Source organism: Strongylocentrotus purpuratus, unplaced genomic scaffold, assembly GCF_000002235.5.
Source record: "Strongylocentrotus purpuratus isolate Spur 01 unplaced genomic scaffold, Spur_5.0 spur5_scaffold_1, whole genome shotgun sequence".
Taxonomy (NCBI): domain Eukaryota; kingdom Metazoa; phylum Echinodermata; class Echinoidea; order Camarodonta; family Strongylocentrotidae; genus Strongylocentrotus; species Strongylocentrotus purpuratus.
The window spans coordinates 24,250,035-24,269,186 of NW_022145594.1; the positions used below are offsets into that span (position 1 = coordinate 24,250,035).

At 35.6% G+C, this 19,152-nt stretch overlaps 1 protein-coding gene across 9 annotated transcripts in view; it reads right to left on the reverse strand.

Annotated features, from left to right (window-relative positions):
- The window catches only part of LOC763356 (glucose-6-phosphate exchanger SLC37A2), a 37,106-nt gene extending 23,576 nt beyond the window's left edge, over positions 1-13,530 (reverse strand). For all 9 annotated transcript variants that reach the window (XR_004062654.1, XR_004062653.1, XR_004062655.1 and 6 more), the window contains exons 1-4: positions 13,339-13,530; positions 6,325-6,406; positions 5,261-5,384; positions 464-542 (exon numbers count right to left, since the gene is read on the reverse strand). Coding sequence is in view for 6 of the 9 variants with exons in the window: in XM_030977870.1 (XP_030833730.1) it covers positions 464-542; positions 5,261-5,384; positions 6,325-6,406; positions 13,339-13,406 (353 nt within the window). In the remaining 3 variants the exon portion in view is untranslated. The remainder of the gene's footprint in view (positions 1-463; positions 543-5,260; positions 5,385-6,324; positions 6,407-13,338) is intronic.
- Positions 13,531-19,152: the final 5,622 nt, after the last annotated feature.

The following is a 19,152-nucleotide window of genomic DNA, read 5'->3' on the forward strand; positions in this document are numbered from 1 at the left end:
AATATGCAAATGAGTGAAATTTTCACAAAAATATGAAATTACCATAGTATTCTATACACTTCACTTGACATGCATGCAAATTTTTGCGGCGATAGGTCATTTCACGGCCGAGATCATAGGGGGGGGGGGGGGGGGGGGTGGGGCCTTAAAAGCTATGCAGTTTCAAAATAGCCCGGGCTATATAGGGTTAAGACTTTTAAATGAATATGCCAATTTCTTTAAAGTATATTATTTAAATGAAAACTATTACCGGTAAAAAAATGATATATAAATTATTGAAACATTTTACATAGAATTATCATTAAAAACATAAATAAATTTTGGATTAACTCTGTTTTCATTGTCGATATACATGTACATGTAGGTCATAATATTTGGGAAATAACTCTAACTGCCAACCGAACGAAAAGGGTTGGCTTTTCAATGACCTTTTAAAAGTACACTTAATCTACGAGGTGTGTACCTTACAAACATGCCAACAGCGTAGGCAAACAGGTAGGCATAGTCCAGACTCCCTAAGAGTATGTTGGCATTTCCACCACCTGAAAAAACAACAAATAATAACAAACAGGTGTTTACAGTATGTACTGTACGTACTACAGGTATTATGGTAAATGAAATTCATTGTATTTAAAGGCCCACTGTACCACTTGTAGCTACTTGCTCCCTCTATATGGAAACAATGCCTAATCGGTGACCATTGTTTCCCCATGATCCTCTTTTTCGTATGTTAATTGAGAGCTGAGTTGATGAGATATATAGCCACATGTCAGTGACCTTCCTGTGTGGTCTAATCTCTCCTAGCCAAACTAGTACAGACGGCCTTTATAATGTATCCATTATCAAAGGCCATTTAATAAAAGAGGAAGTTGAGTTCTGGTAAATAAGAAAAGAAAAATTTTGAAGTTCCTAAATTTCTCTTACAGTATGTTAGTTTGGAAAATCATAGCAGAAATGTCCTTTGAATATAGGATTTCAAGTGACTTGATAATCAAAATGATAAGAAATTGCTGAAAAGTTGCAACCAAACATAATATACACTGTAGATTCAATTATACATGTACACATTTCAGTGTGCTGAGCGTGTGATTTTCTGCAAAGATTGATTCAATTGCTCTACCGTAATTCATTTTGATTTGATTGTAATACATTAATCAACCATTGCTGCTTCCAGACATTTCTTTACAATGTAATCCCAATACTCGTTATGATCTTTTAAGTACACATCGATCCATACAATGTAAAATGATAGAAAGTAATACATGTAAACAATTCTAATTGAACTACTTTACATGTAGATGTATGTATGTTTGTTTGTTGTGAATCACGTATAGGTACCTGCACGATATATTTCTCATGACTTGCACAAACACAAACTGAAACTCATCATCATGAACAGAAACAAAGCATTTTTAAATACTGTCCCTAAACTACACAATGTACACGTACAGTCATTCTTAAAACTACAGCCAACTCAATAATTTGTATTTTCGTTGAATACATGCAGATCTGCATTAAAACATGTACACATGAAGTGGATTTAATACCAAATCATGGATTATAATGATGACTTATGAGTTTTAATATTATAACCATCTTCAGTACATTCATGCATACAGGTCCCAACATGTACATCTCTGTTTATTTTCAATCCCTTAGTAAACAGAATGTAGTACTGTTTGACATAACAGCCAAGGCCAAATTTAGTGTCAAAAACAGAGTAATGTGAGAGAAGAGTTTCCTAAAATAATTGGAACAAGGTCAGTGCTAATCACATGAGCCAACTATGACAGCCATTCAGATTTTATCGTGCTAAGTGTTGCGCTAGTCTGCAGTCATTAAACCCTTTCCACTTGTCATACATGTAGACCAGTTTGTGTGCAGTTACATACATGTACATACATACAGTACAAATTAATTAGACTGGATAGTCTTTGTGTAGTTGTCGATCAATAGATCACCATACATGCCAACATTTGAAAATCAGAAATCTGTACAAATTATGCTATTTAAAAAAAAAAGAGGAACAATCCTAACTCTCCTATTCAATACTACAGACAAATTTGTACAGGAAGAGGAACACCTGCATTAAAATGATAATTATCTTCTCCCAAAAAGAGGAATGTTCCTCTTTAATCTGAACAGTTGGCATGTATGGATCACTACAAGCCTATTTCATGTTTACAATATAACAACATAAACACATTTTCTAGTATTCGGGTATGTAGTCAACAGTTATGACAAATTAAGCAAGACAAAAAGTTACATGGTGATTTTACACAAACCTGGCGCTATTGCTATTAGCCTGTGAAAAAATGATTTGCATACATTTATGTACAATTTGCACATTTGTTTACAAGTACAAACAGTGACCGACTGTACGATGGGCCTTAGAATTAACGCTGACACATTGGCCTAATTTGCATGTGAGCCTAAACTGTCTAGTTTTGGCCTCTGTGTACTAAAATTACTGGTAGCCTACAGGACATGTACAGTACTGTAGGCCTACTGTACTTGTATGATAGATACATGTATATGGCACAGAGGATAAAAAGTTTTTTGCTAAATGCTTTTGGTGATGATTTTGTTTGTACACAATGCAGGTACTGTCCTACATTGTACACGTAGTTGGCAAACTTTAAAAAGCTAGCCTTTTAATAATTAGATTGATTTATATAGTGCAGCTACTACAGTGTATTGTAAGTATACTCAGGGACATGCTATACTCTACTGTGCTGTTATGAAAACAAAACTCCTATAACGGTGCTACTTTACAAACACACATTTAATAAGATTTTTTTCTTCAAACTATTCAAAAGCTACTGAAACAGTGTGTCTGCAACAAAACTTTGAAGCTTTGAAACTTTGTCTCCTGACTATTACTTTGACCTATCATGTTGTGTATTCATGAATGGAGAAAGAAGGGCGTTAGTTCATACATAGTTGTACATGCACCCTTATGGCTCTGAACAAACAATATCTCTTCAGAAGGAACTTTTGGCGGTAGTCCACTTTGGCTGGCAAAATTGGCAGGAAAACAGTTGGCTTAACCTTGACCTGTACATGGGGGGGGGGATGCCTCTAGAATATATTACAATAAAAAGCAATTAAGAAATCTTAATCTCTTGTCAGCTTCAAATCAAATCCATATCGAAACCCATACTCCATGAAACAATGCCCTGTAGGACATAAAAGCATTTGACCTTTTATCGTATTCCAAGAATGAGAAATCACTTGATATGACCACTAGTAAAATACGTTTTTCAAGTACCCCTATATTCAATTTCAAATGGCCATGTACCGGAACACAGCAATTTGTTAGCAAAATAGTAATATGTTTACTAGTGCTGTAACATCACGGATATCTCCAATTCCGTTTAACCGCCTGTCAAAACCGGACGGTTTTCGGTTAAACGATTTATTTAAAAAAAAAAAAATTTTTTTTTTTTTTTTTTTTTGCCGTGTGAAAAAGCTGGAAGGTGATTTAACTGAAGGCGCCGATTTTTGCTTGTGAACTAGTCACAAATAATACTAACAATGTCGTTTTAGAATAATGTGTGAGATCATTAAAGTAAATTAAAAACAGTAGAGGACCTAGGATAGAACCTTGTGGTACACCATGTGTTAAACTTGGATGAATATATATTGAGATCTATTACAAAGATTACTTTCAAACCAAGATGACAGACAAATTGGAGTGTTGTTCTAGTTTCCAAGTGGTAAGTCATCACACCGATTACTGAGCTGGGAGACATTGCCAGGCATAGTGCCAGGTGGAGGGGCATAAATCGAAAAAAAAAAATAAATAAAATAAAATAAAAAAAACGGGAAAACGAAACCGTCCAATTGAAAACGGAATCCACCATGGGCGGTCGGATACCGGACGGTTAAACGTTTGACCACAGCACTAATGTTTACGTTCAGCTGAGTTTTGTAGGTTTTCATGATGGGACTATTATAAGTGCACTTCAGTTGTATGGCAAACACATAGAAGTAAGTTTAATAGTCCATAAATGGACTGTTGGTGTTTTTTTGTTTTTTTTTAAGGTTCAAAAGGGGGGCAAAATAAAGGGAAGATTAAGAAATGCTAATGGAATTATTAAAAAGCTATGAAGTAATATGTCTTGAATGAGCTCTGAAATGAATTTTAAAGATTTTAAAGTTTTAGGTGGTGATCCGTATCATCTCTACCCGTCAAAAAGACTTTCAGTTTCAGTCAGTAGAATAGTTTTAAAAGGCTCGTTCTCATATACAGTGTAAGCAACTGCCTCTGTTTGTTTGTGTTCTGTTTTGTATATAATGACATCTAGGCGTGATGACACTTTCAAGTTCCTATATAGATCTAATAATAAAGATACACCTGTATGTTAGATATGAATAGGCCTTTAGTTGCATGTAGCTCATTTTTGTTTCCCATTCCAACTTGCCTGACGAGCATATCTAATTATCTGTATGTTATACAGTACATGGAAGATACAGACATGTGAAGTTCATTATAAAAAAAACCCTCAACAGTTACTGCAACACATGCAAATGAGTTTACTGAGAATTGGAATACAGGTGACTTTGGTGTGACTTCCTGGGCCTACATGTACCAGCACTCTTGTTCTAGTGTGTAAGCCTATACAGTGGGGTCATTCATACTGTAAGCCTATACAGTAGGGTCATTCATACTGTATAAGCCTATACAGTAGGGTCATTCATACTGTATAAGCCTATACGGTAGGGTCATTCATACTGTATAAGCCTATACGGTAGGGTCATTCATACTGTATAAGCCTATACAGTAGGGTCATTCATACTGTATAAGCCTATACAGTAGGGGCATTCACACTGTAAGAAAAAAACATGGGTTTCTCTCACATTTGATAGCTTGTTCCAAAAGTTTTCTAGGCAACTATATATGTAAACCACAAACAACTGAATATAAGAACCCACCTCTGGAATTTTATTTTCAAATCCAAAACTCCATCGGTTTATTGCAGGGTAGGCTACATGTAAATGCTTGCTTTCAAAACACAGGTAAATCATTTCTGAATTTTCCTCGTGTGACTCTTCTCACTTCTGTGCTATCACATGCAGAGCAAAGACGAGCCATACATGCGCACTACTAAAAAAAAAGAATTGGCAAACACATACTGATATTTAAGGGTTAATTTCAATTGTGTAAATGAATGGTAGTTTAGAAAAGAAAACAGTGTTTTAAATTGTTTTGTTTGTCAGTGTAAATGATCCCTTGTACATGTATGTGTACACTTACCAAAGGGGGCCCAGCAGCACCAGCAGCTATCGTTAACATTGCTGCTGTTACTCTCAAAGATGGGGAAGAACGGGATGCTAGCATCATCGTCATCGTACTTGGAGCAGTTTGAGTGCAGAACACCCTGAAAGATGAATGAAAATATGTTATGCAGGGGTGATACTGGGCACTAACAAAAAATTATTCAAAAAATTCCCCTCAACCACGCCCCCTTTGAGTAAAAAAAAGGAGGATTCGGGGGAAAAAATGGCATCCAACAACATTCCCCCCTTTTGGATAAGAAAATTGGGAAAAAATCAGGGAAAATATAGAAATCAGGGAAAATCAGGAAAATCAGGATAAAAAAGGGAAGAAAACAACAACAACAAAAGTCAGGGGAAAAAAAATCTGGAAAAATTAAAAAAAATCAGGTAATTATCAGGCCTGTATAAAGTACCGGAAATCAGCATTCCTAACTTCCTTTTATGAAATTTTCTTTACTTTAAGCGTGATGAATTCCAATGTTACTTGTTACCAGTAACTTGCCACTATGTCCATCGATACAAACATGTTGTCAGCATGTTACTTATATTGCAACAATTAACAATTGAGAGAGAGAGAGAGAGAGAGAGAGAGAGAGAGAGAAGGATGAGAGAGAGAGAGAAAGGAGGAGAGAGAGTGAAAAAAGAGGGGGTGGGCGAGAGAAAGAGAGGTACAATGTAGGGGGCAGGAGGAGAGAGAGGAAGAGAGAGAGTAAAAAGAGGGGAGTGGGGGACAGAGAGAGAGGATAGAGGGGATGAGGAGAGAAAGAGAGACGGACAGACAAACAGCTTGAGAGGATGTAAGTGAGTCAGAGAGAATAAAATAACAAAATCCAACATAACATCTACAGTGAGGCAGGTTAAGAATGTTATTTTTCTAAATGTAGTACATGAAGGGAAATGAAACGCCCAATCTCACAGCACGGGACAAGAGGAACCTACAGGATGCTGATAGTGTCCTAACATCCTGCAGGCTTCAACAATGTATAAAGTATAAGAAATAAAGATAAACATACATGTAGAATGTCTGTTAAATACACTCACCTTTACAACCCCAATAGGTTTTCTTGATAGATGGTATGTGGTGTAAGCTAGGAATGTCAGTACCAGGATGTACCCTTTGTACCTGCAAAGGAAATTAAAGAAAATCTTCAGTTCTAGTAACGATCAATAATAGTAATAGGTCCATTAATATCTGAAGTAGAGCTACTATATACTGTACCTGTATACTCTACTGCGCTTAATACAGAGTATAATTATTACCCTGGCGGTAGCTGAGCTGCCATAATAAGGCGCTGGAGCCTACAGCATTCAAGGAATTTCTTCCTACCGGGTACCTATTTACTTCACCTGGATGGAGAGTGACAAATTTAGATTAATGTCTTGCCAAAGGACATACATGTACTGTAAGTGCTGCATTGGGACTTGAACCACACAAAAAATGTGATCCGAAGTCCTGTTAGATATCCACAAGACTGTGACACCTCTAGACCTAAACAAAAAAGATGTTGAATTGCCCTTTAGGTGCCAAAACATAGGTCAGTCGGTCAGAATTTAAAAAAAACTTTTTTCTTCTGTTTTTTTCTCCATATTTCTCAGCTTTGAAGGCGTGTATATATTTTTTTTCTTCTAAAAAACAGAAGACAAAAAAAAAATACAACATCTCTTTTTTGTAAGGCCCTATGATAAATAATAACAGTATCATACACAATGATCTAACACAATAACAAAATGAACAATAATAGAAAGAAACTCCTTAAAAAAGAGTTCTGTAATTCAAGTTTAATTATTTACATCACTTGTTTTAATATACATGTACTACTAATATCATAATTCAACTTGGTATTCTAACATTACAAGTACCGTTTATTCCCCTTAACAATATTTAGTGCTCATTTGTAACCATTGCATGTACTGGTACATGTACATGTATATAACGTGCAGTTCAAATGTCTATGGGGCCAAGTCAAGAGAAAATGTTGAAAACACTTTTTTCTTGTCAATAGTGGATCTTTCATTTGTTTGAATGATTGATCTGCAAGGAGTGCCAAATGATTCTGAAAGAAAATGTGTATTTGCTAAGTAAATACACAAGACATTCCCTAAAATGTTGGGACTATTGTCAAGGACATGTTCATTGTCCAACCTTAAACCTAACTTTAACGCTGTCTCATGTTCATGTATATTATCCATGTTTTCACTATTTTAATTGTTTCTAACTGAATACTGTACAGTGTACATAGCCTTAAAGATATCAACAGTAAAACCATCACAATCAATTCAGAACACTCTTTAAATCAGTTTTCTCAAAATGAAGCTTACTGTGTACATTATTCAGTACTTTAGTATTGTAGAAGTTTTTTCTGTATACTGTATAAAAAGATTTCATTACTACATGAAACTTTTTTAGTAATGCACTACATGTATTAAAATGTAATTTATTATCATCAAGTATCATCTACATGTACATAGTGCATGTACATGTTGCAAGTAATAATGATTGGCTTCAGCAGGATTTATTTACTTTGGTGGGATCTGCATACAACTACAGTGTAGATCAAACAAGTGAGAGTATCTGATCAGAACTTCTGTTTACCCCCTATACCAATACTACACCAAAGAAAAATCAAACACTCATGTGTTATATAATGAAAGGGGCTTCCAGAGTCAGTTTAACAAATTCTTATGTTTAAAGGTAAAGACCAGTATTGGAAACGCCCCAATTTCAAAAATGAAATGGAAGCTCTTATTACCAATCATGTGAAAGAGTATGTTTTGACTAATACATGATGATAACAAATTTGCCGGGAAACCGCCTACTAATTGATGTATTTGGTAAATTAGTTTATCTATTGGTGTGTGAGAGATAAACGCTCGTGTTGTGCACGTGTGCGTAGTCCCATATACATGTACATCTTTCTGTGTACAGTGCTTGTAACTTTACGAAGACTGGGCCAAATTTCTTTGCAGAACCAGAACCTTGCAGTACACACAAATACTTATGCTACATTGTAGATGATCAACCTTTTCTGATCGATTCCACAACGTTTCTTTCACTTTCACTATAACTGGTCTTTAATACTCTTTATTCAGTTGATTGCATATGTTCAATGGGCCAAAAAAGTCTGTTAAGAAGATAGATGAGCCCTAGCTGGCTACTTTTCATGGAATCCTACTTTTTCCCAGTTTGCAGACACGAATCCAGGGCCACATTTCACAAAACATTTTTGTTTTGTTAACAGCTACTGAAATCTTTGCATCTGATTGGTTCTCAGTCTCACCAGATTTATCACTGATTTTTTATTATTTGTTATTGTGTAACGGGTCCCACCTTGCGCAACAGATTGTATGAACTAAGAGAATATATGCCGATTGTACTGTCTTTTTAAATGCACCCCATAGGTTTTGCACAGTTTTATTTGACACTGCCAGAAACTGACAGAACTAGGCTCTGCTCAAGACTTGATAGAATTGTCTTTAAGTGTCAAATCAGAGACTGTGCCTGCAGAGTGCAGACTAATTTCATCCTATTGCAATCATGTATATTTGTTCGCGTTTTTTCCTCTTCAGTGTTCCACTCTCACTTATTTCCCAAGCATATTGAATACCGGTATACAAGAGATACAGGATTTTTTTTTTTTTTTTTTTTTACATGTAGAGAGTACCAAAATAATGATGCATCCTACAACTCAGAGAATTAGCCTGCCAGAATCCCTCGTCAACGAGTATCAGTTAAAAAATACAGAAAGATGAAAAAATGCACAAAAGGTAAACACAAAAAAGGGCAAATTTGAAGAATAGAACTCTACCAAATTGAGTGAGTTTTTTTTTTTTTTTGGGGGGGGGGGGGGGGATTAAATTATTGACAAAAACAAATTTTATGCTGAAAAAAAATCAAACTCCCTCTAACATGAAATGGTATTCTGTACACCGGCCATTGTATTAATACTGTGGGCATGGAACAAGGACAGTGTCACTTGATCAGCCATTGTTCCAAGATTGTGCTTCTGCACTTTCAACCCCTGAAATCTGTCAACGTTATCATGTGACGGTTCATGTTTCAGGATATTTCAACAACGTCATATGACAGTTCTGGTTGTAAACAATGTACCTACACTTACTGTGGGGACTTCCCCACATTCTCTTGGTGATATTTCTTTGGGTGGGTCACAAGTTTGTATTAAAGAACAGTGCAATGCTCCATACTTTACATTAGTGTTCATACATAGAGAGCTGACCAAACCATGGACATTATATACTGCTGGACCAAATCATTTTTCACATTCATACCGGTAGTCTACATGTACATGTACATGTATGCATAGATTTTGTCATCGGAAACCTTGACCACAGGGGAAACCCACTTTCTCTGGAAGCTTGGTATTAGATATGATCATGTGATAGTGTTGACATGTGATCATCATGTGATCATCATGAGGAGGACTCTGAGCTTAAAGACGTGGCTATGGTCACTACTAATGCTATTGTCTTGCTAGGGTCAATTCAACCATTGTCTGCTGAATTCCAGATAAAAAACAGACTGGTCTATGGCTTTAAGGGTTTGTGACTAAAGACGACAGTGGAATTAGAAGAAAGTGGTATACAGGAAATTACTGGTACATGTACAGTAGTCTTTGCAAATCAGCCATTTCAATAGTTATTTAATAGTCTTTTCGATCAAAGTCAGAAAGTGATACAGAATAAAGTAGTCTTGTTATCAATATCAGTATTGTTTCTTAAGAAAAAGATAATTAATTATTAAATCCAATACACTATCTAAAGAAAACTTCAATGCAAAATAAAACAGATTACACAATATAGCCACAAGCTATTAAAGGCATCTGTACATTTAGACATTAGATCATTTCCAAAGGGGCTCAAGGAAACATACGTAAAATGTACAAGCCTACAATAATTCATTCATTTTCATTTCATCATTTCATGATCATTTCACAAATTGATTGAAAAGGGAAATGGCATTAAATTGGCTTCCTTTCAAATTGTCCGTCAGTGAATGAGCTATCACGCTAAAGTACTGTACGTTTAATAGAAATGAGAGAATAGGCCCAAAGCCAAACACTATTAGACAATGCCAAGCCTCATTAACACAAATGGTCATGGTACATTGTATTCCTTTTCAAGTTCATATGGCACTTGTACATGTACATGTAGCCTCATGCAGTACTGGTAGTTGGAAAGCAAACATCATTCAGGAATAAAATGATTGCAATATATTCACTGAGATCATAACCTTAGGAACCAGAGCACTTATAACACCGAGTTCACATAGGACTATTTATTCAAATGGTCATATACAGTGTAGTTCTCAGCCAATATATTCAATTGGTTTTCGACAATCAGACATTATTTTGTATGTTCTTTTGGAAAATGAAGACAAAATTGAGAAATTCTAAAAATTGATTTTTGATGATGTCACACTTCACCACTCTATTCTGTTTATGAGGTCTGGGGCGGTATTCTGAAACCTGTGTTATCTCTAATATTGTTGTATCTTTGAAGATAAGATAAAGTTGGTATTCTGAACATTGTTGTAACTTTTGTGTTATCTTTTGTTGTATCTTTTCTCTCATCTTATTGGCCGCGCCTGCGCTCATACTTTGGTGCGCTTGTAATTGTGCGTATTATTAATAAAGTGGCATTTAATTCTCATTTGCATATGCGCACGGGAGATAATATGTCGAGATAATTGGTATTCTGAAAGTTGTTGTATCTTTTATCTTATCTTATCTTGCATGGAAATTTACAACAATATTTACAACAGATAGGGGGTTGTTGTATCTTTCGTGGTGATATAATGGCGGCAATATTTTTTGCCCAGAACCAACTTCGTGCCAATAGACGGGTTAGAAGAAGATTGTGTGTTGACCGGAAACATCACAGATGAGAACTTTCTAAGATATTACATGCTAGGATAGGACTATTTTAATGCTCTCATCTTAACCAATATAGTGAAAGCGTGATTTGTCTTCATGATCAACATTCAACAGCGCATAATGATGACGCGCGTAATAAGTGCTCAAATAACTAATTACGCCCAAGATTAGTATGCGCTAGGCGCATCTTCAGATATGGCATAAAGTATTCCTATTGGTTGATCTACTTATCATGCTTATATAAAATAGATTTTGATTGGTAGGGTCCATAAAAATGGGCGTGTCATCAATGGTCAAAGATAAGATAGAGGCGGTCCTTCAAGAGATAACACAGGGATAAAACAATGTTCAGAATACCAACTTACAACAATATTAGCGCTGTGTTTTCTCTGGAAGATACAACAAAAGATAACACAAAACTTACAACAATGTTCAGAATACCACCCCAGGAATCTGTAGCAAAGGGTTGTTTCTTTCAAAAATCATGCAGCCTTCTCAAGTTCTCATCCATGTCTGTTTGTTTACTTAAGAGCCAATGCTCTAAACGTAACATTAGGCCTGTCTTCACTAGCTCGGGATAGCCAAATATCCTGCTAACCTGATCGCAAACTATCCAGCTAATTTGCGTCTTCATCAGCGAGAAGTTGCAATTAGCAGGATATTTGGTCATGATTGTCATCCCAAGAAATCTTGGGATAGTTTGCAAAAATATCCCACCATTTGGCATAATATATTTGTCCGGTGCGTCTTCACCAGATTGAAGACTCGCACTATGCGCGAACGCATAGTTTCAAGTTTTAAGGTCGAATCTCGAGCTGATGAAGACGCTATTAGTAACCTCTGGATTTTTTCCCAAATCAGAAATAGCGGGCTTCTTGGCAATCTTGAGATGATGAAGACGCACCTAGAGTCTGCATTTCAAGTCTGACACGCCCATCCAGATAACAGGGGGTCTGTAATAGGATTAATAGAGGGCTTGGCCTTGGCCTTACGATGGGGATTAGGGCAGGAGATTGTGTAGGGGGGGGGGGGGGGGGGTGTGGATGTCACATGAAGGCAGCCAGAGTAAAGGAAGTCAAAGTGGAGGGAAACTTCAAGAAGTTGTTTCATGTCGTAAATGTATTGCATTGTAGCGATCTATTCATACATTCTTATTATCATATCAATATAATTATCATTATTACAGTCTATATTTTATTATCATCATTATTAATTTATCATCATCACTCTTGTTGTTGTTGTTGTACTGTATGTGTAGACCGTAACCAAACTATAACAAGTAGTATCAATAAGGTCAAAACAAACACTGTCACTAGGTATTACTTTATTATGTTCCTCTTCCTTGTGGGAAAGAGGAAAATCACCAAATTCTTTATTTGATCCACTGGTGATATCAGATTTTTCTAAATCTTACCAACTTGTTTGAGAGATATGGAACTGTCTGTGAATTAAGGTTACACACAGGAATTATGATCACATCCCCATATCTGTACAGGGTCTACATACCATAGTCATTCCAAAACCATGAAGGAACAAAATTGTAAAAAATATTGAGAAAGCCACACATCGACCGTGGCCTTCACTAAATATATTTGGAAGTTCCCAGATATTATTGTTTAAAAAAGAAGAAGCTACATTCTAACATTGTCTACTACATTGCATGTAAAATTAATGAGGGAACAGACAAACAAGGGGCAAGTTAACTTTTGAAACATGTCAAAAAGAATGACAGTCACAGGAAAAACTTATATTATGATTATGAAAATGATGTTATTCTTGCTCCGATTTGTTTGAGCAGTTGAAAAAAATTAATATCAGTAGGGGTCTAGAGTCTAGATCTAGCCTATCAGGAATATTACAAAATTAAGCATTTAATTAAGGATAAGATAAGGAGTATAAAAGACATTCTTGTTTGATTTAAAAAACGAATCTCAAGTTGCGCAGACATAGGGTCTACACGACACGTAGGCCTAGATCTATACGTAACGATATGGCTCCCGATCTAATGAAGTACCCAGTACTCCACAGCTGACCGACCCGGCCGCGCCCCGTCAGTGCAGCGAGCAACGCTTGGATAAAATTAGAGCAGGTTAGTTTACGTAACGTTCCTGATGTAGCTGTAGAATAGCGTCAGGAAAATAAACCATACGGACAAATTTCTTACCAGAGATCTCTGTTCCCACATTTAGGAAAATGCTTCACAAGATGATAACCCAATGGAATACGAGCCATTTCACCTCAGGAAGCGATTCGTCAGATTTTCCGACGAATTTTCTTGAGGCTAGTTGCCTCTCTCGTAATCTGCTCAAACAGCTTGTCGGTAGGCCGTCGAGTTGGATACGGATTTCACACATCCGAAACCACCGTTCAATTACGTACATCAAATCCAAAGAGTGTAGGGGGGGGGGGGGGGTGCCAGGTTAAAATGTCAAAGCTAAAGTACCAGATTATATTATTTCTCACTTTCTCTGTTTTTACCTTCCCCCCCCCCTCTCTCTCTCTCTCTCTGTGTCTCTCCGGCTTAGGATGAGTTTCTGGGGGTGGGGGCGGGGGGGGGGGGGTGCAGCTAGAGATCGGGGTATTGTGTACTAACGTTATGTTGAAAATCGTGGGGCCTTTTTACTGAGTATATTTGAGCAGTTTCGATGTCATATGTTATGTTTTTCCAATTTCTCACCGATTTTGAATGTAATTATTTTTTCAATGGCATGCTTTTGATGTCTTTTTTTATTTATGATTTTAATGTAAACGCAATATGTAAAATCCCAGATAAAATTTCCATGTCATTATTGGATGAAATAAAATTGAATTGAATTGAATTATAAGAAGGAGAATCCAGCACTTTAATTTGGGAAGGAAAAGAGGGCCCATATAAGGAGGGGAAATAAAGGGCACGAAGAAAAGGAGCACTTGTCAAAGTAAATGGGGCAATTGTCAGATTCGAATAAGGGCAATCATTAATTAGAAAGGAAATTAGGCACTTGTTTATGTATTAGGGGCACCTATCAGAGATGTAAAGGGGCCCTTATAATAAGGGAAAGGGGCACTTATAGATTATAAAAGAGAAAAGGGACACTTATACGAAGGGGCACTAGTCAAAGTAAAAAAAGGTTGTTATTAGATTGGAATAGGGCTATCATTAGAGAGGAAATGGGGCTCTTAAAACTAAAAGGGGCACTTATAAGGAGGGGGAATAAGAAAGGAAAATGGGCCATTTGGGGGTACAATTGTACTTGAAAAAAGTGAGAGGGCACCCGTTTGATATAATTACTACAACCTCGTGATAACAACTGCTTTGGGACGAACGAAACTTCCTCGTTATAAAGAACCTTGATACTTGGTACTAAAAAAACTTTAAAAATAAGCTTTTAAGGGCCATTTTATTACCCTATAGTACTGCCCTATAGAAATCATGTTTGGCTTGCAAAATATGTCATTACCAGGTACATGTATGAACAATTGAATGGGTGACGAAAAATGCTGCTAAAATTGCTTAAGGTCGATTTGAAAAAAGAAATAAGGTTGCCATCATGTTCAGGGCTAGAAATATATAAACTACTCAAAATTTGGAGCAGATAAATTACGTTCTTTTAACAAGTGTGTGTTACATCAGTGTTCTTTATGAGGAGGTTTGACTGTATAAGAAAAAACACTGTAGGGCATGGAAAATATTTAACAACACAATTCAGTTCCAAATTTCAATTGCAAAGAAAGAACTTTTTATTGAGTTCACTCCTGAGGCAAGGGTGTCTGCGATGGCAAAAATACATTAACAAAGGCAAGAGGAATGCAACGTTATCCACATAAAAACTTACATGCACAAGAACATTGTATCTGATTTTCTGTCTTTGATTTAATACATTTACGAGTAATGTCGTTTTAAAACAGGACATATCAGAGGTGGCAATCTAGATATATTTATCTATTCAGTGCAACTGCAATACATTTATTCAAGGCTACTTTTAAATATTTTGTTATCTTCCTTAATCAGTCAAAATCATAAATTATTTGTCAGAATCTGAGAGCAAATTTGCTTTTAAAGGCATTGTTTCACGAAATATATTTAACAGGACCATTCAGCACATTTCATTTACAAAGAAAGTATATTTATTGAGTTCACTCCTGAGGCAAGGGTGTCTGCGATGGCAAAAAATACATTAAAAAAGGCAAAAGGAATGCAACGTTATCCACATAAAAACTTACATGCACAAGAACATTGTATCTGATTTTCTGTCTTCGATTTAATACATTTAAAAGTAATGTTGTTTTAAAACGGAACATATCAGTGATGGCAATCTAGATATTTTTTTATCTATTCAGTGCAACTGCAATACATTTATTCAAGGCTACTTTTAAATATTTTGTTATCTTCCTTAATCAGTAAAAATCATAAATTATTTGTCAGAATCTGAGAGCAAATTTGCTTTTAAAGGCATTGTTTCACAAAATATATTTAACAGGACCATTCAGCACATTTCAATTACAACGAAAGTACATTTATTGAGTTCACTCCTGAGGCAAGGGCGTCTGCCGATGGCAAAAATACATTAAAAAACGCAAAAGGAATGCAACGTTATCCACATAAAAACTTACATGCACAAGAACATTGTATCTGATTTTCTGTCTTCGATTTAATACATTTACGAGTAATGTTGTTTTAAAACAGGACATATCAGAGGTGGCAATCTAGATATATTTATCTATTCAGTGCAACTGCAATACATTTATTCAAGGCTACTTTTAAATATTTTGTTATCTTCCTTAATCAGTCAAAATCATAAATTATTTGTCAGAATCTGAGAGCAAATTTGCTTTTAAAGGCATTGTTTCATGAAAAAATATAACAGGACCATTCAGCACATTTCAATTACAAAGAAAGGATTTATATTGAGTTAACTCTGGCTGAGGCAAGAGTGTCTGCGATGGCAAAAATACATTAACAAAGGCAAGAGGAATGCAAAGTTATCCAGAAAAAAACTTACATGCACAAGAACATTGTATCTGATTATCTTACTTTGATTTAATACATTTAAAAGTAATGTTGTTTTAAAACGGAACATATCAGTGATGGCAATCTAGATATTTTTTTATCTATTCAGTGCCACTGTAATACATTTATTCAAGGCTACTTTTAAATATTTTGTTATCTTCCTTAATCAGTAAAAATCATAAATTATTTGTCAGAATCTGAGAGCAAATTTGCTTTTAAAGGCATTGTTTCACGAAATATATTTAACAGGACCATTCAGCACATTTCAATAACAAAAAGAAGTAATTTTTTATTGAGTTTACTCCTGAGGCAAGCATGTCTGCGATGGCAAAAATACATTAAAAAAGGCAAGAGGAATGCAACGTTATCCAGAAAAAGAAACTTACATGTACAAGAACATTGTTTCTGATTTTCTGTCTTCGATTTAATACATTTACGAGTAATGTCGTTTTAAAACGGGACATACCAGTGGTGGCAATCTAGATATATTTTATCTATTCATTGTCACTGTAATACATCGATTCAAAGTAATTTTACATATTTTTTTATCTTTCTTAATCAGTCAAAATCATGTGATGTCTGTGATACGCTGTAATATTGAAGCCCTAACAAAAATTGCTCTTCAAAATGATCATGAAGTGCTTCAAAAAAGTAGAAATTTTTGAGTCATCGATTTACCATACTCATTTCCCCCAATAGACTGTAGTGTTATAACAAAACTGTTTCTGAAATTTTAAATTCCAATCATAAATATCTTGACAATCAAACATGCGATTGGCTTGTAAAAGTCATGGGATTTATTTCTGACATAAAGGTTTATAATAATGATTGCAGCACGAACTAAATCTAGGATATTGTTTAGAACCAGAGACAAACTTATCTAACACCCTTAAAATGACTCGCTAATATTGCCTCGGATTCTGTAATAAAATCCTGGATTTTTCCCATGCTGCAAGCGTAATTATAAACCTTTAGGTCAGTCAGGAATCCCATGACTTTTACAAGCCGATCGCCTGTCTGACTATCAAGATATTTATGATTGGAAATCAAAACTTCATTTTACTTTTTCTTACGGTTTTTCTAACACTACAGTATATTGGGGCAAAATGAGTACCGTATGATAAACCGGTCACTCAAATAGTTTTACTATTTTGAGGTACTTCATGATCATTTTGAAGCGCAATTCTTTATACTGGGGCTTCGATATATTACACCATATCACAGATACATTACATAAGGGTACATTCCCTGATTGGGTTGTGATTATGACATAATTATGTCTATAAGGGAGTTTACAAATAGCACATGGTATAAATGACCCCAAATATCCACAGATCTTTTACACATGGAGAAGTTCCACTTTGAGCATCTTAGAATAATAACTGCCAAAGTCCTAGATGTAATTCATGAATACGTTTTGTTTGACCTCTTGAAAAGAATACATCCACCTGTGTATCATAGAATGTACCGTTGGTGCATAAATGAATAATGTTACATAACTTTCATGAGCGCATATCCAGTATTCATCTCTGTGGGTTTTACCATTTTGGTACAAATGACCTTTATCTGCCCATGCGCAGATTGTATCTGTAAACTCCCGTATTTTGTGGAACAATTTGCTTAACCACTTGACTGCGGGCCACGTACATGTACATGCCCTGTGCGCACCACGTAGATCTACATGTACGTGGTTAGGGCATTGCACTTTCAAGACCGTACCACTACATACTAATTAGCACTGCAATGATGTTATACAGGTCTTGAACAGTAGATGGCGCTCTTTCAAAAAAAATCTGGCCTTTTCGTGTACAGTGTACCCTTTTTGAACAGTACAAAAATGCTGTAGCACAGGGGGTATGCCGCGCGTTTTAAGCCAATAGCAGTCAAGTGCACGGTTAAGTACATCACATACAGACTACATCATAGAAACATTTGCTATGTTCTTTCCCATCACAACATAAAAATGAACTTGTATAGATAAAAACACACAGAGTGATAATTCTTCATTCTTTTTTTAGAATAAAGTGAACAGTAGAGTAATACCGGTACATAAATATAAAGAGTCATGTTTACATCACACTCCAGCTTCATGTGCAAGTGCACTCACTGTCACTGCAATGTCAAATACTGTATCAAAACAATTTTCATAAACAACTATACCATGTGAGTCAAAAAAAAGTTTACACCTAGAAAATTGCTAATTATTTTTAAAATCATCTATGAACAGTAAATTATTATACATCTTTAATATGAAAGCGTGTTTTATCCCTAATCATTTGGTACCATTTTTGTGTGGTATGTGTTCAGGCTTGGATGAACAGGTGGCATTGTTTGCGAGAATGCAAAAATCTTCTAGGTGTAAACTTTTTTTTGACTCACACTGTATAGGGATCTTTTACATAGTTTCCTAAGATAATTATGATCATGTACAATTGCTTGTATTGGAGTGAAAAAATGAAATGAAAACGTAAGTAATTTAAGAATTTGCAGATATGCAACAAGGGATACGCTCTCGGCGGTCTCGCCTGCATTACGCAATTCTATATGATAACAAATTGAGGTTGGGACATTATTTATAGGCAGGGTGGCGCATAAGGAGGGCCCTACCCCCCCCCCCTTCCCCCCCCCCCCCCAAAAAAAAAAAAAATCCTCTGAATATTATATAATTAGCATTTTGAAGTGACTATTGACTAAGAATCAGAAGAAGAATTATTTACTATTATTTGTACCAAGATTGATAACTTTAATGAAATATGAGCAAATAACAATGATTTATTCATTGTCACATAAAGTTGTAAAAACATAATCCAAGTGTACTGACCTAAAATTGCCTTTGACCTTGATTTGTGACCTTGACGTTGTGTCATATGATTTGTGATACTTGATATCCCTTGGGTACAATACAAGTTTCATGGAATTTGAACAAATACTTTTGAAATTGCCGGTATGCTAAAAATTCAAAATCTTGATGTTGATGCCACAACAAAG